The sequence below is a fragment of the Neomonachus schauinslandi genome, chromosome 2 (genome assembly GCF_002201575.2).
Source record: "Neomonachus schauinslandi chromosome 2, ASM220157v2, whole genome shotgun sequence".
Classification (NCBI taxonomy): domain Eukaryota; kingdom Metazoa; phylum Chordata; class Mammalia; order Carnivora; family Phocidae; genus Neomonachus; species Neomonachus schauinslandi.
This window is the reverse complement of record NC_058404.1, coordinates 49,006,200-49,024,553: the sequence shown is the minus strand read 5'-3', so window position 1 is coordinate 49,024,553 and position 18,354 is coordinate 49,006,200. Positions and strand designations below refer to the sequence as shown.

The 18,354-nt window shown below is 50.0% G+C and overlaps 1 protein-coding gene across 1 annotated transcript in view; it reads right to left on the bottom strand.

Moving 5' to 3' along the window:
- Window positions 1-1,891: 1,891 nt before the first annotated feature.
- The window catches only part of LOC110588464 (L-gulonolactone oxidase), a 31,506-nt gene continuing 15,043 nt past the window's right edge, over window positions 1,892-18,354 (bottom strand). The window contains exons 7-12 of the mRNA XM_044912807.1: window positions 11,348-11,455; window positions 10,362-10,438; window positions 5,678-5,827; window positions 4,689-4,853; window positions 3,351-3,441; window positions 1,892-2,585 (exon numbers count right to left, since the gene is read on the bottom strand). Coding sequence (XP_044768742.1) covers window positions 2,457-2,585; window positions 3,351-3,441; window positions 4,689-4,853; window positions 5,678-5,827; window positions 10,362-10,438; window positions 11,348-11,455 — 720 coding nt within the window. The 3' untranslated portion in view covers window positions 1,892-2,456. The remainder of the gene's footprint in view (window positions 2,586-3,350; window positions 3,442-4,688; window positions 4,854-5,677; window positions 5,828-10,361; window positions 10,439-11,347; window positions 11,456-18,354) is intronic.

Here is an 18,354-nt window from a genome sequence, read left to right as displayed (position 1 = left end):
GCAAGACAGACCTCAGTTGAAAGGGTTGAAGTGAAGACACTGCTTTTCCTAACTTGCTGTGTGATGTTGGACAAATTCCTTCACCTCTCTGAGCCTAGGTTTCCTCCTCTGTAGAACCTGAGAGTGATTGGATTTCCAAAGCCTCAGAGTTTTGCCTGCTATGCTTTTCCTTTTATTAACTTTACTCATTCCTTATGTATCAGTCAGCGTCCTCTGGAGAAACAGAACCAGTAGTGCACAGTTCATACCCATTCAAGAAGTCGGCTATTGGGCGCCTGGGTGGCTCAGTCGTTAAGCGTCTGCCTTCGGCTCAGGTCATGATGCCAGGGTCCTGGGATCAAGCCCCGCATCGGGCTCCCTGCTCAGCAGGAAGCCTGCTTCTCCCTCTCCCACTCCCCCTGCCTGTGTTCCCTCTCTCGCTGTGTCTCTCTCTGTCAAATAAATAAATAAAATCTTTAAAAAAAAAAAAAAGCAGGAAAAATAAATTTAAAAAAAAAAAAAAAAAAAAAGAAGTTAGCTATTATTTTCCCAGGCCTGAAATCCGTGGGGCAGCCCCACAGTCTGGAAACTCAGAAACTCTTGAGGCAGAATTCATTCTTCTTCCAGAAACCTCAATTTTTGCTTTTAAGTCTTTCAATTGATTGCACAAGGCCCACCCACGTTTTTTAGGGTAATTTCCTCTACGTCAAGTCACTTGATTGTAGGTATTAACCACATGTACAAAACATCTTCAGATCAATACCTAGATTAAATAACTCGGTATTGGAGTCTAGTTGACAACATAAAACGAGCTGTCACGCCTGTCATACACACTTGGGGGGGCCAGGGAGGGCACGACCTGTGTGGTGCTCAGAAGGACCCTAAGCTTAATTCAACCATCACCACCGTCCATCTCCAGAACTTTCTCATTGTCCACGACTGAAACTGTCCCCAGTAATTCCCCACTCCCTCACCACCAGCCCCCTGCAACCCCCATTCCCACTTTCCAGCTCTATGAATCTATGCTAAGTGGGATCACACAGTGTCTTTTTGTGCCTGGTTTATTTCATTTAGCATGATGCCCATGAGGTTCATCCATCTTGTAGCCTGTCAACATTTCCTTCCGTTTCAAGTTTGACCACTACTCTGCTGTGTGTATACTACCCATTCTACTTATCCATTCATCTGTGCACAGTTGGCTCGCTTCTTCCTTTTGACAATTGTGAATAATGCTGAACATGCTGTACAAATCTGTCTTCAAGTCCCTACTTTCAGTTTTTCTGGGCATATACCCAGGAGTGGAACTGCTGGATCATGTGGTAACTCTGGTTTAATTTTCTGAGCACCTGCCATACTGTTTTCCAGAATGGCTGTGCCAGGTTATGTTCCCACCAGTGAAGCCCAACAGTTCTTCCCACGTCCTTCACACTTGTTTTTTTTAAATAATGATCCTAATGGGTATAAAGTGATATCTCATTGTTTTTGTTTACACTTCCTTAATGATTAGTGATGTGGAGCATCTTTTCTTGTGCTCATGGGCCATTTGGAAATCTTCGGTGACGTGTTTATTCAAGTCCTTTGCCCACTTAAACCATTTTTTGTTGTTGAATTTTGAGATTAGAGTATCAATTTCTTGAGGCCAGGCACTGTTTTACTGTCCTGTCCATTCCCCAAAGCACTTGACACCCTAGTAGATATTCAGTGAATATTCACAAAAGAATGGCCACAGAGGGTGATAGGTCAGAGGCCAGATGGAACTAAATTTGTAAAAGGATATGAAGAACATTTTCCAGGCAGGCCCAAGACCATTACCTCTGGAGGGAAGCCAGGAAACGAGTGAGGCTCCTGTTCCCAAAGAATAACGTGGAGATGAAGAGGTGGGGGGCAGAGAGTGAATAATTCTTGGTCTTTATTTAAAGAAGGCGAGGAGTAGGCCCACTCCCCACACATCCCCTGAAATAGACGTTTGAAGGTCAGGTGATGGAAGTCAGGTGGACAGACAGAAACTGGAAGAGGGCAGCCCCAGAGCACTTGAGAAACCCTCAAAGGTGTAGGAGGAAGTACACACGACAACTGTGCCCAAACACATGTTATTAGGGGCCCGGGAGTCACAGACCCCTAGCTGGAAGGCGGAACCCGTGAATGACTGAATCCCCAACCTCTTAAGCGTAACATTTTGGGGTTTCTCTATTTTCTGGGAAAACAGAATGTGGTGACTGTAGGTTCAGGAAAAGGGACTGCCGCATATAAATGAAGTCCATGGAAACTTGGGTGCTCTTTGCGTGGGGTTGTTGTGAAGATATAGAAATTAGGAAAACAAGGAGCCCTGCGCAGATCCAGGCTCATGGCTGGGGGTTGGTCGGCCGCAGAGGGCCCGCAGAGAGAGGTCTGCTCCCCTCCAGGCCCGTGGGACGTTGAGCCTTCAGCCTCACTGGAGGTGGGCCTGAGGGATGAGATGGGGTGGGCCCATTTCTGCTTCAGTAGAACACCTTCTCCAGATACGCATTTAGGAACATCCCGGTGGGGTCCAGCTTCTCTCGGATGGCACAGAACTTCGAAAAGGCTGGGTACATTTTCTCAAAGTCCTTCCGGGTGCAGTTGTGGGCCTGTGGAAGCAACCAGACACAATTGGCCTTATTCCCTGGGGCTGGCATCTCAGTGGGGCTGCAACCGGGCAACCCTGAGTCTGTACACCTGCATACACGACACTCCTATCCCCGGACACACGCGTGCATGCACTCACGCACACACGCAGGCAGGCATGCAAAATGCACCCCTATCTACCCGTGCACGCGTGTGCACACACATACCCAGGCACAGGCATGCACGCGTGTGCGCACACACATAATGTAGAGACCCAAACAGGAGAGAGGAAGTTCTGGGAAGGTAAAGAAGGAAGGTGTTACAGTGTTTACATGAAACTCTGCATTCCCTTTGGCACCCCCCAGTGTGACAGTGGAGAGGGCTCTGGTCCCAATTCTACTGCTAATTAGTAAGTCAGTCTCATCATCTCTGAGAGACTCTCAGTTCCCTATCTGTTAAAGGGGTTCACGGACTCCTGCCTTATCCTGCTCATGGGGTTTCTATGGGAATCAAATGCAATTTAGGATGAGAAATGTCTCTGAACACTCCAAGGGAGTTGTCACCAAGTACACCAAGTACTGAGCTGTTGGAACATGGATGCAGGGGGCAGCTGGGTCTGGGTAATGCGGTGGAACCCTTCCTTCCTGTGACTCGCTCAGCCCCTGGATCCCAACTTCTGAGCCTTGGGCAGGCCGAGGACCAGGGAAGAGAGGCACCCTCTGGGAACCCCCAGCTCACAGTGGCTGCCCGGCCGAGGGCCCTGTGAGCCTCTCGCTGGCAAATCCTACCTTGGCCCAGTGGGGCCTGCCCCCGACCTTCTTCATGATGGTCTCGTAGGTCAGCCAGTAGTCCAGCCGGGGCACGTCCTTGCCATAGGGCCTGGTGGGGAGCAGAAGGAGGTGAGGCCCTGTCCCTGCCCTGAGCATCCCAGCACAGTAATGTGGCACCTTCTCCCTGCCAGGCCCAGCATGTGGTTTAGAGATCAAGCCGGTGGCTCGGCCCACAGGACATGGACAGTAGTGCAACCTGAGGGTTTTTGCTCATTGCTCATCACCAGAGGGATTTCATAAAGGGTTGCTTTCTCTCACATATTTTATAGCTGGCATTGAAAATTACCATGAGTTTAAATATAATACACACGAACACATCTTTATGGTGTAACATATAAAATATGCCATCTTCTTTTTTAATGCCATGGAAATCTTCTTTCCTTCCTTCCTTCCTTTGAGAGTAAGAGAGAAAATGGGGGAAGGGCAGAGGGAGAGGGAGAGGAGAGAAAATCTCATCACCTAGTCAGTCAGTCCTCACTGCCCATCAACCAAGTCAGACTTACTGACAGAAAAAGTCTAAGTCAAAACTTCTCAAAATTCAAATAAACACGATGCATACCCATGGCAACTTTCTCACTTCTGATTTGCATTCACAGGTACGGAGAAGACAGACAGAGGGACAGACAGGTAAGGTTGAGCCAGAAGTCTGTCCCTGAGTGAAAGAAGCTGCTTCCCACTCAATGCATCTTTCCAAAACTCTCTCTTCTGGCTTTTCATGACACCTTTCTGGAACAGTGCATTCTTTCATCTTCCCTTAGGCATCCTCTAGGTTTGAGGTTTTTACAAGCTGGAGAGATACATCATAGTAAGATTCAAGCTGGGCAAAAGCTATTTTTTCTTTTGTGAGGTCAGAAGAGGGCTATTATCAATGACAGGTGGGAAGAGGAGGCAGAAGGAAGACACATTTTACAGGACATTTTTTAAGAGATGAACTTCTTGAACTGTGCACGTGTCCATAAGCCTTCTCCTGGAGACTGCTATGTATAACTAACTAGGAAAAAGATAATGCCGCTGTGAGCGTTCGGTATCTGCACAGCACCTGGAGGTGGTGGTCCGGATGGGCAAATGCATCCAGGTAGACAGCTCGAATGCAGCATGGTCCTCTTTTCTGCTAAACCTAAACCTGGCCTTAGAATCCTTCTCAACACAGCGTTCCAGGCTCTCAGAACCATCAACCAGTGTAAGCACACGAGATCGCACGCCTGAAAGATGGGTGAGCAGAGGGGTCCTTCCAAAGCGGAGGGGCTGCTTCCCGCACCCCAGCCCCAGCCCCACCGCTCCCAGTGAGCCGGTCACCTGTACATGATGATGTTCATGTAGCAGCTGTCCCTCTGGAAGCAGGGGCTTAGCAGGATGTCATCCCCGCGGGTGAAGCGGACCTCCACGGGGTAGTGGGCCACCATCTTGGGGTGGGCCTCCAGCATGGCCTTCAGTTCCAGCAAGGCCTCCTTGGTCTTCTCTCTGCACTTGGCCAGGGGGACAGAACCCAGACCTCAGGGAGGGGTCTCCGGGAGCCCTCACACAGGGCTCTGCCAGGCCCCCAGCCCGCGCCGGGGACGGGGGCTCCCTGCGTGGAAGGAGGCCCACGCCGGTGGCTGCTAAGGAGAGCCTGAGAATGTGTCTCCTGGGGAGCTGCTATGGCTCCTGGTTCGGCCCCGGACCCCCACCCAGTCACGGGCTCCCCTTGGGTGTCTGGCCACAGCTGTCCCACACCCCAGGCCTCTTCCTTTTCTGACAAAGTCCGATTCTAATACTTCCACTTGTTCTAATATCCCCCCTGGGACAGTAATGCCTCAGGCCTTCAACGCAGTGACAGGGGCATCCCCTAAGCCCTGGGCACCATCACCCCCTTTTCCTGGGGAGAGATGGAGGGAGGGGACCAGTCTGAGACAAAGCTGTCATGAGTTCTGGGGCTATAGACCTAGCTTAGGTCCTCACCGGGCATCCCTCCAACGGCAGAGTACCTGCCCCTAGCATGCCAGGCGGGCTCTGTCCAGAAGCTGGGCAGGAAGGCCCACACTCCAAGCCCATATGCTGGGACCCACCCCCGGGGCTGGAGAGGGATTGACAGGAGAACAGAGGGCACTCTGCGACTGGTGTCCCCTCACAGGAAGAACGGCTAGGTACAAGGGTGCCAGAAGGGGACTCAGCCTCCAGTGTGCCCCCTACTGATAATGGGTAGGACTGGGAACCTGGCTGACAGTGTATGTGCCGGGGCTGTGGCAAGGACCCAAGGGGGTCTCTTCGACCCCGACCCCCTGCAGCCTGGCCCGCACAGTCCCCACCTGGGGATGGCCCAGTCCTGGACGTGCTGCTTGAAACGGCACTCGTAGCTGAAGATCTTGTAGCTGAGGTTGCTGCTCTCCTTTTTCCTGGTGAACAGGAGCCAGAAGAAGCAGCGATTGATCCAGCCCACGAGGCCCGGCAGGAAGGAGCTGGAGGGGCAGCACAGAGGGGCAATTAATAATCATATTATCGGGGCGCCTGGGCAGCTCAGTCGGTTAAGCGTCTGCCTTCTGCTCGGGTCGTGATCCCGGGGTCCTGGGATCGAGTCCTGCATCGGGCTCCCTGCTCAGTAGGGAGCCTGCTTCTCCCTGTCCCTGCTTGTGCGCTCTGAAAAATAAAATCTTTTTAAAAAAAGATAATCCTATTATCCAGCATTTAGTGAGTCCCAGCGGTGTGCTTACAAACCATAGGCTGAGTTCCTTACAAACCTCCTCTACGGACTCTGTCGCTTCCCCTTCTCCGGAGCTCAGAAACCTTCTTGGGGACGCAGATGTGGCCCCACGTCACCCTCCCGACCCTGGTAGAAGCCCCTTCTGGATAGCCCACAGGCATGCCCTACTCTGTCACTGACGACTACCTTGTTTTCAGTGTTTGGGTTTTTTTTTCATTCTTAATTGTGGCAAAAAACACGTTAACATTAAATTCACCATCTTAGCCATTTTTAAGTATGATGCTGAGCAGTGTTAATTATATTCACGTTGTTGTGGAGTGAATCTCCGGAATCTTGCAAAAGCTGAAATTCTGTCCCCAGTAAACAACTCCCCATGCCCTTGTCCCCCTGCCCCTGGCAACCCCCATTCTGCTTTCTGTGTCCATGAATTTGACTGCTCTCGGGGCCTCACACAAGTGCAATCGTACAGTATTTGCCTTTTGCTACTGGCTTCTTTCCCTCAGCATCTTGTCCTCCAGGTTCATCCATGTATGTAGCCTGTGTCAAAACTTCCTTTTTTAAGGCCGAGTAACATGCCATTGTAAGTAGAGACCACATGTCGGACCCGTGGGCTGCCTCCACCTTTTGGCTAATGTGAATACTGCTGCTGTGAACATGGGTGTGCAAATCTCTCTTTAAGTCTCTGCTTTCAATTCTTTTAGATACATACCCAAAGGGGACGCAGGCCCTGAGGCTGGTTGTGGGGGCCTGTCCAGGCACCCCGTTCATGAACCCAGTTCCTGCCCGCTCGGGCTCCTGCGAGCTGAACTGGCTCGAATCACATCAGTGGTAGTTCATGCCCTCCTGGAATCACTCAAGACTCCTGGTCACAAGGCTTGGTCTGGCTTCTCCCTGCCTGTGGGTGGCTTCTGCTTAGAGGTACCCTCTCCAGACACCTGTCACTGTCCCTTGTCGCTTCCCTGCCATCTCATTGCCTGTCAAAAATCCATCCCAGCTGCTCAGAGCACCTTGAGGGGGGTACAGATAACCGCAGACTCAGGGCCTTTGCATCCTGCCCCTTGGGTGGGGCACCAGAAGCTATTGTGAGAAGGGAGGGAAGTAAGGTCTAGGGAACACCTTTCATGCAGACTCGATATTGACTCCTCCAAACAACCCAACTGTTGCTGGAGGCTCTACTTTATACATGGGTAAGCCACAGCTCAGAGAGGCTGAGTGATTTACCCAGAGTCACACAGCAGGAATATGAAGGGGTGAGGATCAGAGTCCAGGTCCACTTGAATCCATAGCTCATGCTCCTCCCATGGTCCCAAGCTGCCAAGTTTCCTGGGACTCAGAAAGGGTACCTGGGTACATGCTGCAGGGGCGGGGTGGGAGAAGGATGTCGTCTGTTTCAAGGCAGATGCTCTCTGGTGTCTCAGAGGCCACCTGGCCGTGGTGGGGCTTCCAATGGCCCCTGGGCACAGGGTATTCTAACCAGAGGAGCTGAGCTTGGCCTCGGCCCTGGCTCACCCTCCAGGGACCTGTTCCCAACGGACACCCTGCCTTTTTGTCCTGGTCAGCTCTGGCCACCACCATCACTCCTACAGTGGACCATCACTGAACTCCTCAAAGACAGGCACCAAGCTTTTCAACTGGCACTTCTTTCTTTCTTTCTTTTTTAAGATTTTATTTATCCATTTGACAGAGAGCACAAGCAGGGGGAGCGGCAGGCAGAGGGAGAGGGAGAAGCAGGCTCCCCGCTGAGCGGGGAGCCCGACGTGGGGCTCGATCCCAGGACCCTGGAATCATGACCTGAGCCAAAGGCAGTCGCCCAACCGACTGAGCCCCCCAGGCACCCTTTTATTTGGTGTTTCTTACACAGATATCCCAGAGCCTCCCGTAAGTGCCAGGCACTGTTTGGGGCACTGGGGACCGAGTGTGATGGGATAGACAGGGTCCCCGCCCTTGCAGGGACACAGTGAGTCTTGTTGAAAGCAGCCATTAAACCACCAAGTACAATCTGTTATTCACTTCTCATTCCCACCCCTTTGGGCACACAGCTTAGTGAGCGCCGCAGAGCTGCCAGGGTGAGACGGGTGGACAGGTTTCCAGAAGCAGCTAAGCCAGAGCCACATGGGCTGAGCTCGGAGGCTGCGAAGCTCTCACAGAGCATCCACTCAGGCCCGGAAGGGGCAGCAGTGATTTAGAGCCCAACTTATTTGGGTGCTCACTGGGCTCGGGCTCCCTGGACACACACATAGAAAGCTGCTGAGAGGCCATGATGGAAGGTGGAGAGAAAGCCTCACCCAGCATTTTCCACATGCTCCCATCCATATTCTGCTGGAGCAGTGGCCCCCAGGCGGGCTTCGTCACGGCTCCCTGTCCCTTCCCTGCTCAGATGCAATGAGTCCTGGCTTGCATTTCACTCTCTAACACCTTCCAAGCAGTTAGTCACCCTAGCGTGGGTCCCAGGCGGTGTCACCTGTAGCTCCCCCACCCCAGGGGAGGCCAAGTCTTGCCCAGATGCCCGGATGCAGACCTACGGTGCCGAAGGTCTCAGCTGCGTCCAGCATCTAGGACTGACGAGAACTCCAGCTGGTTCCGCACGTCCTGTCCTCAGTCCCACCCTTGATGGGCTTTTATGCCCTTTTGTTAGGGAAGGATTTCTTAATAAGACACAGAAGTCCCCAAGGTGAAAGAAGAGATGGCTAAATTTCACTATATTAACATTAAATACATCTACACATCAAAAAAAGAAAAAGCCATAAAAGTGAAAGACAACACAAACAGGGAGATGTTGCAACACAAAAACTGAGTGCCCAAAATACATCAATAAAACCTTACAGGACAGTAAAAAAAAAAAAAAAAGTAGCCACCAAATTTTTTAAAAGGGCAAAATACATAAATAGGTGCTTCACAGGCGAGAAATCCGAAGGATCAATAAAATGAAAAACTGTGCACCCGTATGAGTAAGCGTGGAAATAAGAATTCAAAATCACAGTAAGATACTATTTAATACATGTCACATGAAAATGTAAAAGCCTGACAATTCCAATTTTGACTGGCTTGCGGAGCACAGAGAATCTGATAGTGCCCAGCGAGGTAACTTGGTATATAACCACTTGGGAGAACAATTGGATTTGGGAGAACAATTGGATCTGATTAAGGCTGAAGATACACTGGATGGCCCAGGAATTCCACTGGTGAGTATTCCATGCATGACAAATTCCACTCAGGACAAAAAAAAGAAAAAGGGGCACCAGGAGCAATAGTTGAGACTGTTCACAGTAATATCGTTTGTAACGGAAAAAGAAAAAATCCTGGAAACAACCCAAATAGAATCTGAGTATGGATAAACACATCATGAACAGTGTAATATGAGTAATTAATAGCTATCCATATCAACATGGGTAATTGTCACTATTGAAGCTGAATTACCAAATCAAATTATTTCAGGATTCATAAAACTAAAAAGCAAGGGAATGATAAGCATGAAGTTCAGGGCAGTGATTACTTCTTGGTAATCCCTTGGAGGCTGTGATTTGGGACTTCACAAAGAGCTCTCCAATTTTATTTGTGTTGTTTCATTTCTTAAGCTGGTGGTAACCACATGGGTGCTTATTACATGGTTTTTTATACTTTATGTTTTCTGTATTATTTTGCATGTATAAACTGTTTCAAAAAATTATATGACGCCATTCCATGTCTTGGCTGGATGCAAAGTTACCATTCAAGGCCCCATGAAACCTTCCCCATCGCTCACAGTTCCATGTCTACCGGCAGACACGGGGCCTGAGCATAAGCACAGATTTTAGGCGGGGAAGGAGGTAGAAAATAGGACAATATGAGAACATTTACATCATCTGGGGGCCAGATAGTGGAGCCTGAGCATTGGTATTTTTTAAAAAGCTTCTCAGGTGATTTGAATGTACAGGCAGGGTTGAAAATCACTGATCTAGACCCAGGACACAGAACCAACTTACATGCATAAAGGCCAGGGTGTCATTCTTCTTCTTTTTTTTTTTAAGATTTTATTTATTTGTCAAGAGAGCACAAAGCAGGGGGAGCGGCAGGCAGAGAGGCAGAAGCAGACTCCCCGCTGAACAGGCAGCCCGTTGTGAGACTTGATCCCAGGACCCTGGGATCATAACCTGAGCTGAAGGCAGCCACTTAACCGACTGAGCCACCCGAGCTGAAGGCAGCTGCTTAACCAACTGAGCCACCCAGGTGTCCCCAGGGTGTCATTCTTCTGATGGACCACATCCTCAATAGCATATAGCAGATACTGGAAAAAGGTACCCTTGCATTCCTACCTGACCCAGAGCAGGAACTCCAGTAAATAGAATCCGATGGCATAGTCCCAAAACCAGCTGGCAGAAGAGGAGGGGGGGCTGGGAAGAAGAATCTGTGATCAGTTCAGGGCCAGAGCTCAGCTGCCTTCATATATATATAAATACATATACATACACATTTAAATTTGTTAGTTACCATAGAATGCATTATTGGTTTCTGGAGTAGGAATCAGTGGCTGCCTTCTGACCTATGCATCACAGTGTCCCCTTGAGAGAGATGTGTCCCAGGAGTGGCTGCATGTGTGTGTTTGGGGGGGGGTGACCCACCTGTCAGGACAATTGGGAGCCTCACTTCTTGGTGACACAGCCAAATCTCGTGCCCCTTTCATTTCATGTGTATTTATGTATGTATTTATTCTGCACAAGACAAAGACGTACATCTGTCCCTCCTCTTCTGGGCCCATGAGGCAGGTGTCCAGCGAACCCCTTGCCAGCCCCTAACACACAATGAGTGTCATTGCTTTTGCTTGACTTGTCCCATGAACATTCATCCTAAGTGATGGCTTTGTGTTCTGCCAAGAAGCAGCCCATTTGCTAAGGGGAGAGACAAAACTATTGATTCCTTCACTTGTCCAGTTGGGGGTGGGGAAGATGGGGGTGTTGGAGGGAAGGTGGAGGTGTATTAGGTGGTTAGAGGTATAGCCCAGCCGCCTTGAACTCATCTTATCCTATCCCGTCCTGCCAATACTTCTGCTTCCCTCTCCCACATCTAGGCTGTCCCTTGACCTCACTCCTACACATCCCTACCTGTGGTCACATTGCACCCTTATGGGCCAACTTTCCTTCCTCCTTCCACCCTCCCACCTTTTCTGTTTCTGTCCTCATGCTCAGTGATGTTCACTCTTGCTTTCCCTCTCACACCTCACTGATCATCAGGACAATGACAAATGTCAGCCACCCTGGGGACTGCAGGCTCTGTGTAAGGATGGGAATGATGCTGTTGCTACCTTGTTGGTGTGGTCCTGGTAGATGACGCTGACGTTCTCGCTGTGCGGGAACCACAGGAAGCGAAAATATTCAGATTTCTTCAGGTGGCTGTCCAGGTTGTTAAGAACCTGACCTCGGCAGGAGAAAGGGAAGACTGTGTTAGTTACAGGATGATGGTGGGAAAGTACTGGGAGTCAGGGCCTGGGGGTGTGTCAGTTTCTCCCCGTCAAGAGAAAATACTTAAAATTGTCCTAACATTGTCAACTGACATGGAATGTGGCTTGTAATATGCCGGACATTAAAATGGTCCTTTTGCATGTTGACTTCCCCAAGCAGCTCAGAGGATAGAAATGATTTCTTATTTGTCTTGGCTGGGACAATTCCTAGCCATATGAGTTTGGGCGAGGCACCTAACATCCCCGTGCCTCGGGTTCCTCATCTATAAAATGGGACTAATACCAATACCCATGTCGGGGCTGGTATGAAGATGAAACTCACTAATGGTGTCACAAACATGGTAAGCACTGCACATGGTAAGCAACTGCTGCTGTTGCTGCCCCCGTATTGTCATCATTGTCATCATCATCATCCTTGTCACCATCATCCTTTATCCCCATAATGCCTAACACATCACAGGTCCTTAATAAAACGAACAGAAGAATCCCGCTCTACTATGACTCATCATTGCACTCCTGGAGATGACACCACAGAGCAAACCATGTCTCCCTAAAACCCATCAAGCAGACACAGGACAGTTTCTGAGACAAGGGTAGATAGACTAGGGCTTTGACAGGGAGCTGGGAGGTGGAGGAAAAGCACCACTGGTCTTGGAGTAAGTTCTGGATTTGAGCCCTGCCCTGCAGCTTACTAGCTGCATGACCTTGAAGGAGCCATGTACCCTGCACTTTGGTTTTCCCATCAATAACAGGTGAGCATTTGTGCAATGAAATGACAATCTACATCAAAGCTCCTAAGTACAGTGACTACTACCATGTGGCATGTGCCCAAGGAACAGTTTGGTTCTGGATTTGATCAATGCTGGGACACACACATCGATATACCAAGTCCTATTCCCCCCAAATTCCCTAGCTGTAACTTACAGAAGCCCTTTGAGGCCTGTGGGTTGCATCTCCCCATCTGTAGAATGAAGACAGTAATACCTTTCCTTCCTTCCTTCTGGGGCTGTTGTGAGGAGCAGGGGAAATCATGGACTTAAAAGCACTTTATAAGCTGGAAACCATGTGAGTGAGGGAGGACAGAGTGTCAGGAAAAACAGGAAAAAAAAAAAACAAAACTTCTTGACCAAACACACTGTGGGGAATTTGGTACCTAGCATAGACAAATGGCTGGATCCAATCATGCGTCAATACAGTGTCTAAAGAGTTTGGTGAGCTTGAGAGAGGCTGGCCACATCTGATCAGCAAGGAAGGTGAAATCAAGATGAAGCACTGAGATGAACCCATCTAGAACTTAAGTTTGGCGTGTCTGAGAGCAGTGGAACTTTGGAATTCTGGGTCTTTGTCATGACTGTCAGGGAGGCCCCCGACTTGCTAACCAGTGCATGGTACAGCCAGGGATACAAAGATGGGTGGATGATTGTTGCATTCAAGCGGCGTGGCTGTCATCCTAACCCTCCCCCACCCCACTCCGACTCCAACCTGTTGGTCCCCTGTCGTATTTCTTCCAGTGTCTCCCCAGCTTCCTCTTGTGACCCACTGCTGCTGCTGTGATGTAGTACACGCCCTTCTTAGCTGTCAACCATACTCTTGCCCTGGCCTCATAATATCCCCCCTTTCTCATCTCTCCAGACAACATCTCCAGAGAACATCCAAAGCACAGCTCAGAAATCCCCAGCAGCTCTCGATTTCCTACAGAATAAAATCCACACAACTGTGTTCAGCATCTGTGGCCTCCGTCCACGAACACCGTCCAATACAACGGCCACTGGCCACAAGTGGCCACTGAGCACCTGAAAAGTGACTTACCTGAATTGCGATGTATATAACTGAAATGTTCCTCATAAAGCCATCTCCTCCCATTCTAAGTGGCTTCTACCTATATTGCATCCATCCCAGAACTGTACTGTAGTTATTGAAGCTTCCGTCTGTCTCTGAAATTGGGCAACATTCTCTTGTACGTCAGGGACTATCTCATCCAGCTTTGGCTCCCCCTGCTAGAGCAGAGATGAGCAAAATTTTTTATAAAGAACCAGATAGGAAATATCTTAGGCTTTGGGGGCCATATGGTCTCTGTTGCAACTATTGAACTCTGCCGTGGCAGCATGAAAGCAGCCACAGACAATACATTAACAATGAGCGTGGCTGTGTGCCAATAAACCTTTATTTACAGAAACAGGCAGTGAGACAGATTTTGCCTGTGAGCTGTAGTTTCTCAATCCCTTGCCTTAAGCTGCCAGCACAATGCCTTGCACAGAAAATGTTGGAGTACCCTATCCCTCCATATTTGAAGAAGAAGGCCTTTTCTGCTATGCTGAAGGCCCAGGAAAAGTTTAGGATGAAATCCCAGGGCCCCCGTCGTTATCACTTCCATCCTGACAGGGTGTTGGACCCATGGTCCAAAGGCTCTCAGGTAGGAAGCCTCTGGGCAGAGCTGATTTTCCCCCTGGGAGAGCCAGGAACACAGCCTGCTGGCTTGGCCTGGAGGATGTGTTTGGGACACTGGAAAGGAGAAAACCCCCCAACTCCTCATGGTTTGCATCCCGGACCCTCCCACTCTATTGCCCAGAATCCCAGCAGTAAATGTAATGGCGTTTTCAGCTTCCTACCTAGAATGGAGTGATGAAGAGTCAAACCCCCATTACATTTTGTGCCTCTCCCTGCATGAGAGAAACAAGACTTATCTCCCCCGCCCCCCACTCACACACACAATTATAAGCTTTTAGAGGCATGAACCATTCATAATCAAGCTCTGGACTCTCCATCGTCCCTAACTGAGCATGAAGTGGCTGCTGAATGGTGGTGGAATGGTGACCCCCACCCCTACACACACACTATAAATTAAACTCTCTCCTTCAGGACCCACAAAGCATCCTAACTGGAGGAGGATGGTCCCTAGGATCATGGACTTCCTTGATCTGACTTGTGTTTCCTGGGAGCACTATCACAACCATCTGGGTCCCAAAGGAATCCCTCCCTTGGCACATTACTGACATGAAGGGTTCTAGAGGTTCTGTTCCTCCCCCCGGCCCCCCCAGCCCCGATTTAGATGTTGTGGCACTGCTGAGTTGGCTTTTGGGACCTGGCTATCAGGCTGTGAGCAGAGGGCTCCAAGTTGACTGGGGTGGGGGGTGGGTCTCAGCCTCAGCGGACAGCCACACCAGGGAGTGGCTGTCATCCGGATGCTGCTGACCAGGTCGGTGACACGCTGGGACCAATCCTGCTTCCTGGGGTGCTGCAGGAGGGGGGATGTGGCAGCCAGCTGTCCTTATCACATTTCATTATGCTTTGGGGGGCATAAAGGGCAAAAAGGTTGACAACAATTTCGAAAATCTTCACGCCTTCTAACTGGTTGAGATCCCACACCGACCAAATGACAGGAGTCTAAAATGCTGAGACTTTGTCAGAAAAGCCGTGAAGGCTGCCCCTTTCTTGGCACCACGAAACTGGACGAGCCAACTTTCCCTGCCCCACCTGCCTGCATCTAGATACACTGATTGCAACTCTCCCTGAGGCCCAGGAATGACCGTTTCCCCTCATACAGCTTTGAGCAGCATTCAGAAATCATGTTGTAATGTATTTAAGGGACTCAGTAATGTTGTATCTGAGATGGACCACCACACAGCATGGTGGGAGGAGATGGGGTAAATCCCAGGAAGGATGGATTTTTAATAAATTGCTGATCAACTGACCTTGAGTTACCTTGTATTGAGCACTGCCATGTATTTTGTGGATGCTGGGGAATAAGAGGCCTCAGATAAAATCCCTGCCCTCCAGAAACGAATCACTGAGCAGCAGAAGGGGGGGAGGGACATTTCAAGAAGTGGTGACAATGTCCATGAGCAAAGCAGTGTGACCAGCACCCCTAGCCTAGAAAGTACAGCATTGACTGGGATTCTGGGCTCTACCCACACAGCACGTGTCTCTGGGTAATATTCTCTGTGAGTAAAGTCAGAGAGAGGAGGCACTGGGGGTTCCTCTCTCTGACACTCTAAAGAAAAGCAGAGGGGGTTCGCCTGCTGTGTTTCCTTGAGTCCTGACATCCCATGGGGGCAGTGGAGCTCTTATCCCCACCACAAAGGTACGGAATCCAAGCTCAGGGAAGTGAGGGAACTTCTCCAGACCCAAACAGGGTCAGTGGAGACACCAGGCTTCAAACCTGGTGGTGTGACTTGGAGAGGTATTCCCAACCTCTACACCACACCCCTCATGCTGGGTGTATTTGGGCTCTTCCGGAGATCAAGGCTGGAAGACCCATGGTAGGTTTAGATTTATAGACACGTGCTGGATGGAAGGCAGGGAAGGAAGAGAAAAGGGAAGGAAAGACATGTAAGGGAAGGAAAAATGGTGGAGCAGCTAGCTCTTCAAACCCAACTTTATGCACAAGAAGCAATTGTCATTCTCCTTTGTCCTGGCTTCCTGTCATCCTACTCCTCAAATGCTCCTCCTGTAGCTCAGGACCAGCCAACCTGGTGGCCTTGGCCATCAGGGACATGCCCGTGCCCAGAGAGGACATGATGCTGGGGAGCTGCCCAGACATAGAGGTAAACACTCAGGGCAGCAGTCTGCCCCCCCAATGGAGGTGGGACAGTTTCCGGGAACCTAAATGGACAGAAATTACGGGTATGGGTTTGTTTCCTTTGAGGGGAGCAAGGCCATGTTGTGTGGCTCTCTATATCCACTTAGCTCTTCTTCCTAAACATTCAAAGCCTCTCGAAGGTGCCCTTTAAAGGCTGCTTTGAGTGGAGAGAGCAAAAGCAAATTGAATATGGGGCCATTTATTGCACACACCCCTTGGAATAAATCCCAGGGCTGCAAATGCCACTGACCTTCTGTGGCAGTCCTTTGTTTCTGGCCTGAGAGTGTGGGGAAGGCTGTGGGCGGAATTTGATGGAAGCCGATGATGGGGCTTCTCAGAGAGCAGAGCCAGGCTGGCTCTGTAGCCCTGTAGTTCACAGAAAGGGGGAGATCCACAGAGAGCTTGCTGCTCCATGAGCCCTCTCGGGGTGAGCTGGGGTCTATGCGGGAGCTGTGGGGGTGTTCCTCACAGGGCTCGTGCCTTTCCCTGGGGGTAGGGCCCAAGCACTTGTTCCAAAGGAGAGAAACAATAATGCCAGAGGTGACCCTTGCCTCCGGGGTGTGGCGAGCAGATGGGGGGAGAGCTTCGCATCCAAGCACTGCTCTGACTTACAGAATGTCGGGGCTGAGAAAGACATTAGGGGCCATCTGCTTTGACCCTGCTTTTAAAAGGTAAAGAAATTGGGCACCCCAAATGTGAGGTATTTGCTCAGTCAGGGTGGCAGGGGACCCTATTCAAACAGGGTAGCAGCACAGCCAGATGGGGGCCCTGCCTCCCTCCCTGGAGACCTTTCATTACATCCTGTTGAGTGTTTACTGCCGTGTAACTGTGTGTGTGTGTTTACGTGTGTCTGTGTGCGCCTACTTTGTGTTTTAGGGGAGGAGACTGCAACTGCTATTTCTCATGTGTCATCATGGCTTTTCAAAATCAAAGAAGTTGGAAGCTATGAGAAGAATGTAGCCCATTGCCTAGAGTCACTTAGAATTTTCAAGGATGTAGTGTCTAAGTTAGAAGTCTCCATGTTGAGGTAAGTTGAAGGCAAAAAAATCCTTGAGCTCTCACCAGACACAGAGGCCAGCCAGCGTGTGTGTGTGTGTGTGTGTGCGTGCATGCATGCACGTGCACATGTGAGTATGTTGGGGTAGGGGAGGACGGTCTGAGATAGGCTCCACTAGAACCAGGACTTGGCTGTAATCAATCTTAGTCAATCTCAGCTGGGTCAGAGGAGCAGCAGAAAGAACAGACCAGGTATTAGGAGACCAACCATCTACTCAGCTACAATATCCTAGTAGGAACCTGAGGGCCAGTCCTACTGGCAAAAAGCAGCATTTTTTTTATCTCTGGGTCAAAACCTTCAGCTTAACAATTAACAAGTGCTAACCTAAGTGAGAGGTAGGAAATTAGATTCAACAGCAGAGGACATTACAGCCCCTTTCTGCTTGAAAGCGGTCTGTGCTGCCCATCTCCCTTCCTCGTTGGTGATGCTCATCCATCCCTTAACCTGCCCCATGCTCCCCACTGAAACCATCCTCACCAAGGTCAGCTACAGCCTCCCGATGACCAGACCAGTAAACACTCCAATTCCCCATGGCCTTGGACCCTGTTGACCGCTCCATCCCAGACACCGGGCATCCCTTGCCTCTGTGGTCATCTTCTCCTCATTGGCTTCATTCCTCTATAACCCGTCCTCCTCGGTCTCCTCCTTGACACCCTTCCATCTTCTTTTCCGCTCCCTTATCACCCAAACTCACTGTATCTGGGTGATCTTGCCTACCCCATGACCACCTAGGGGGCTGAAGACCCCTACTTTGGCCTCTAGTGTGTCCATCCCACATTCATATATTGAAATCCTAACCTCCACTACCTCATAATAAGACTATATTTGGAGACAAGGACTTTAAAGAGGTAATCAAGGTTAAATGAGGTCATTGGGTGAGCCCTAATCCAATAGGACTAGTGTACTTGTAAGAAGAGATTAGGACACAGATATGCATGGACAGGAGACCATGTGAGGACACGCAAGAATATGGCCATCTATAAGCCAAGGGGAGAGTCCCCACAAGGAACCAATGCTGTAGACACCTTGATCAGCCTGTGCTATTTGTTACCGCAGCCCTAGCAGACTAATACAAAACCCCAATCTCTACCTCCAGCCTCTGCCTCCCGAGTTCCAAACATGCAAAGCCAGCTGCCTTCCCATACCTCCACTTGAGGCACCTCAAACCCGAGTTCCCAAACTAAACTCATCATCTTGCTCCCCATACCTGTTGTG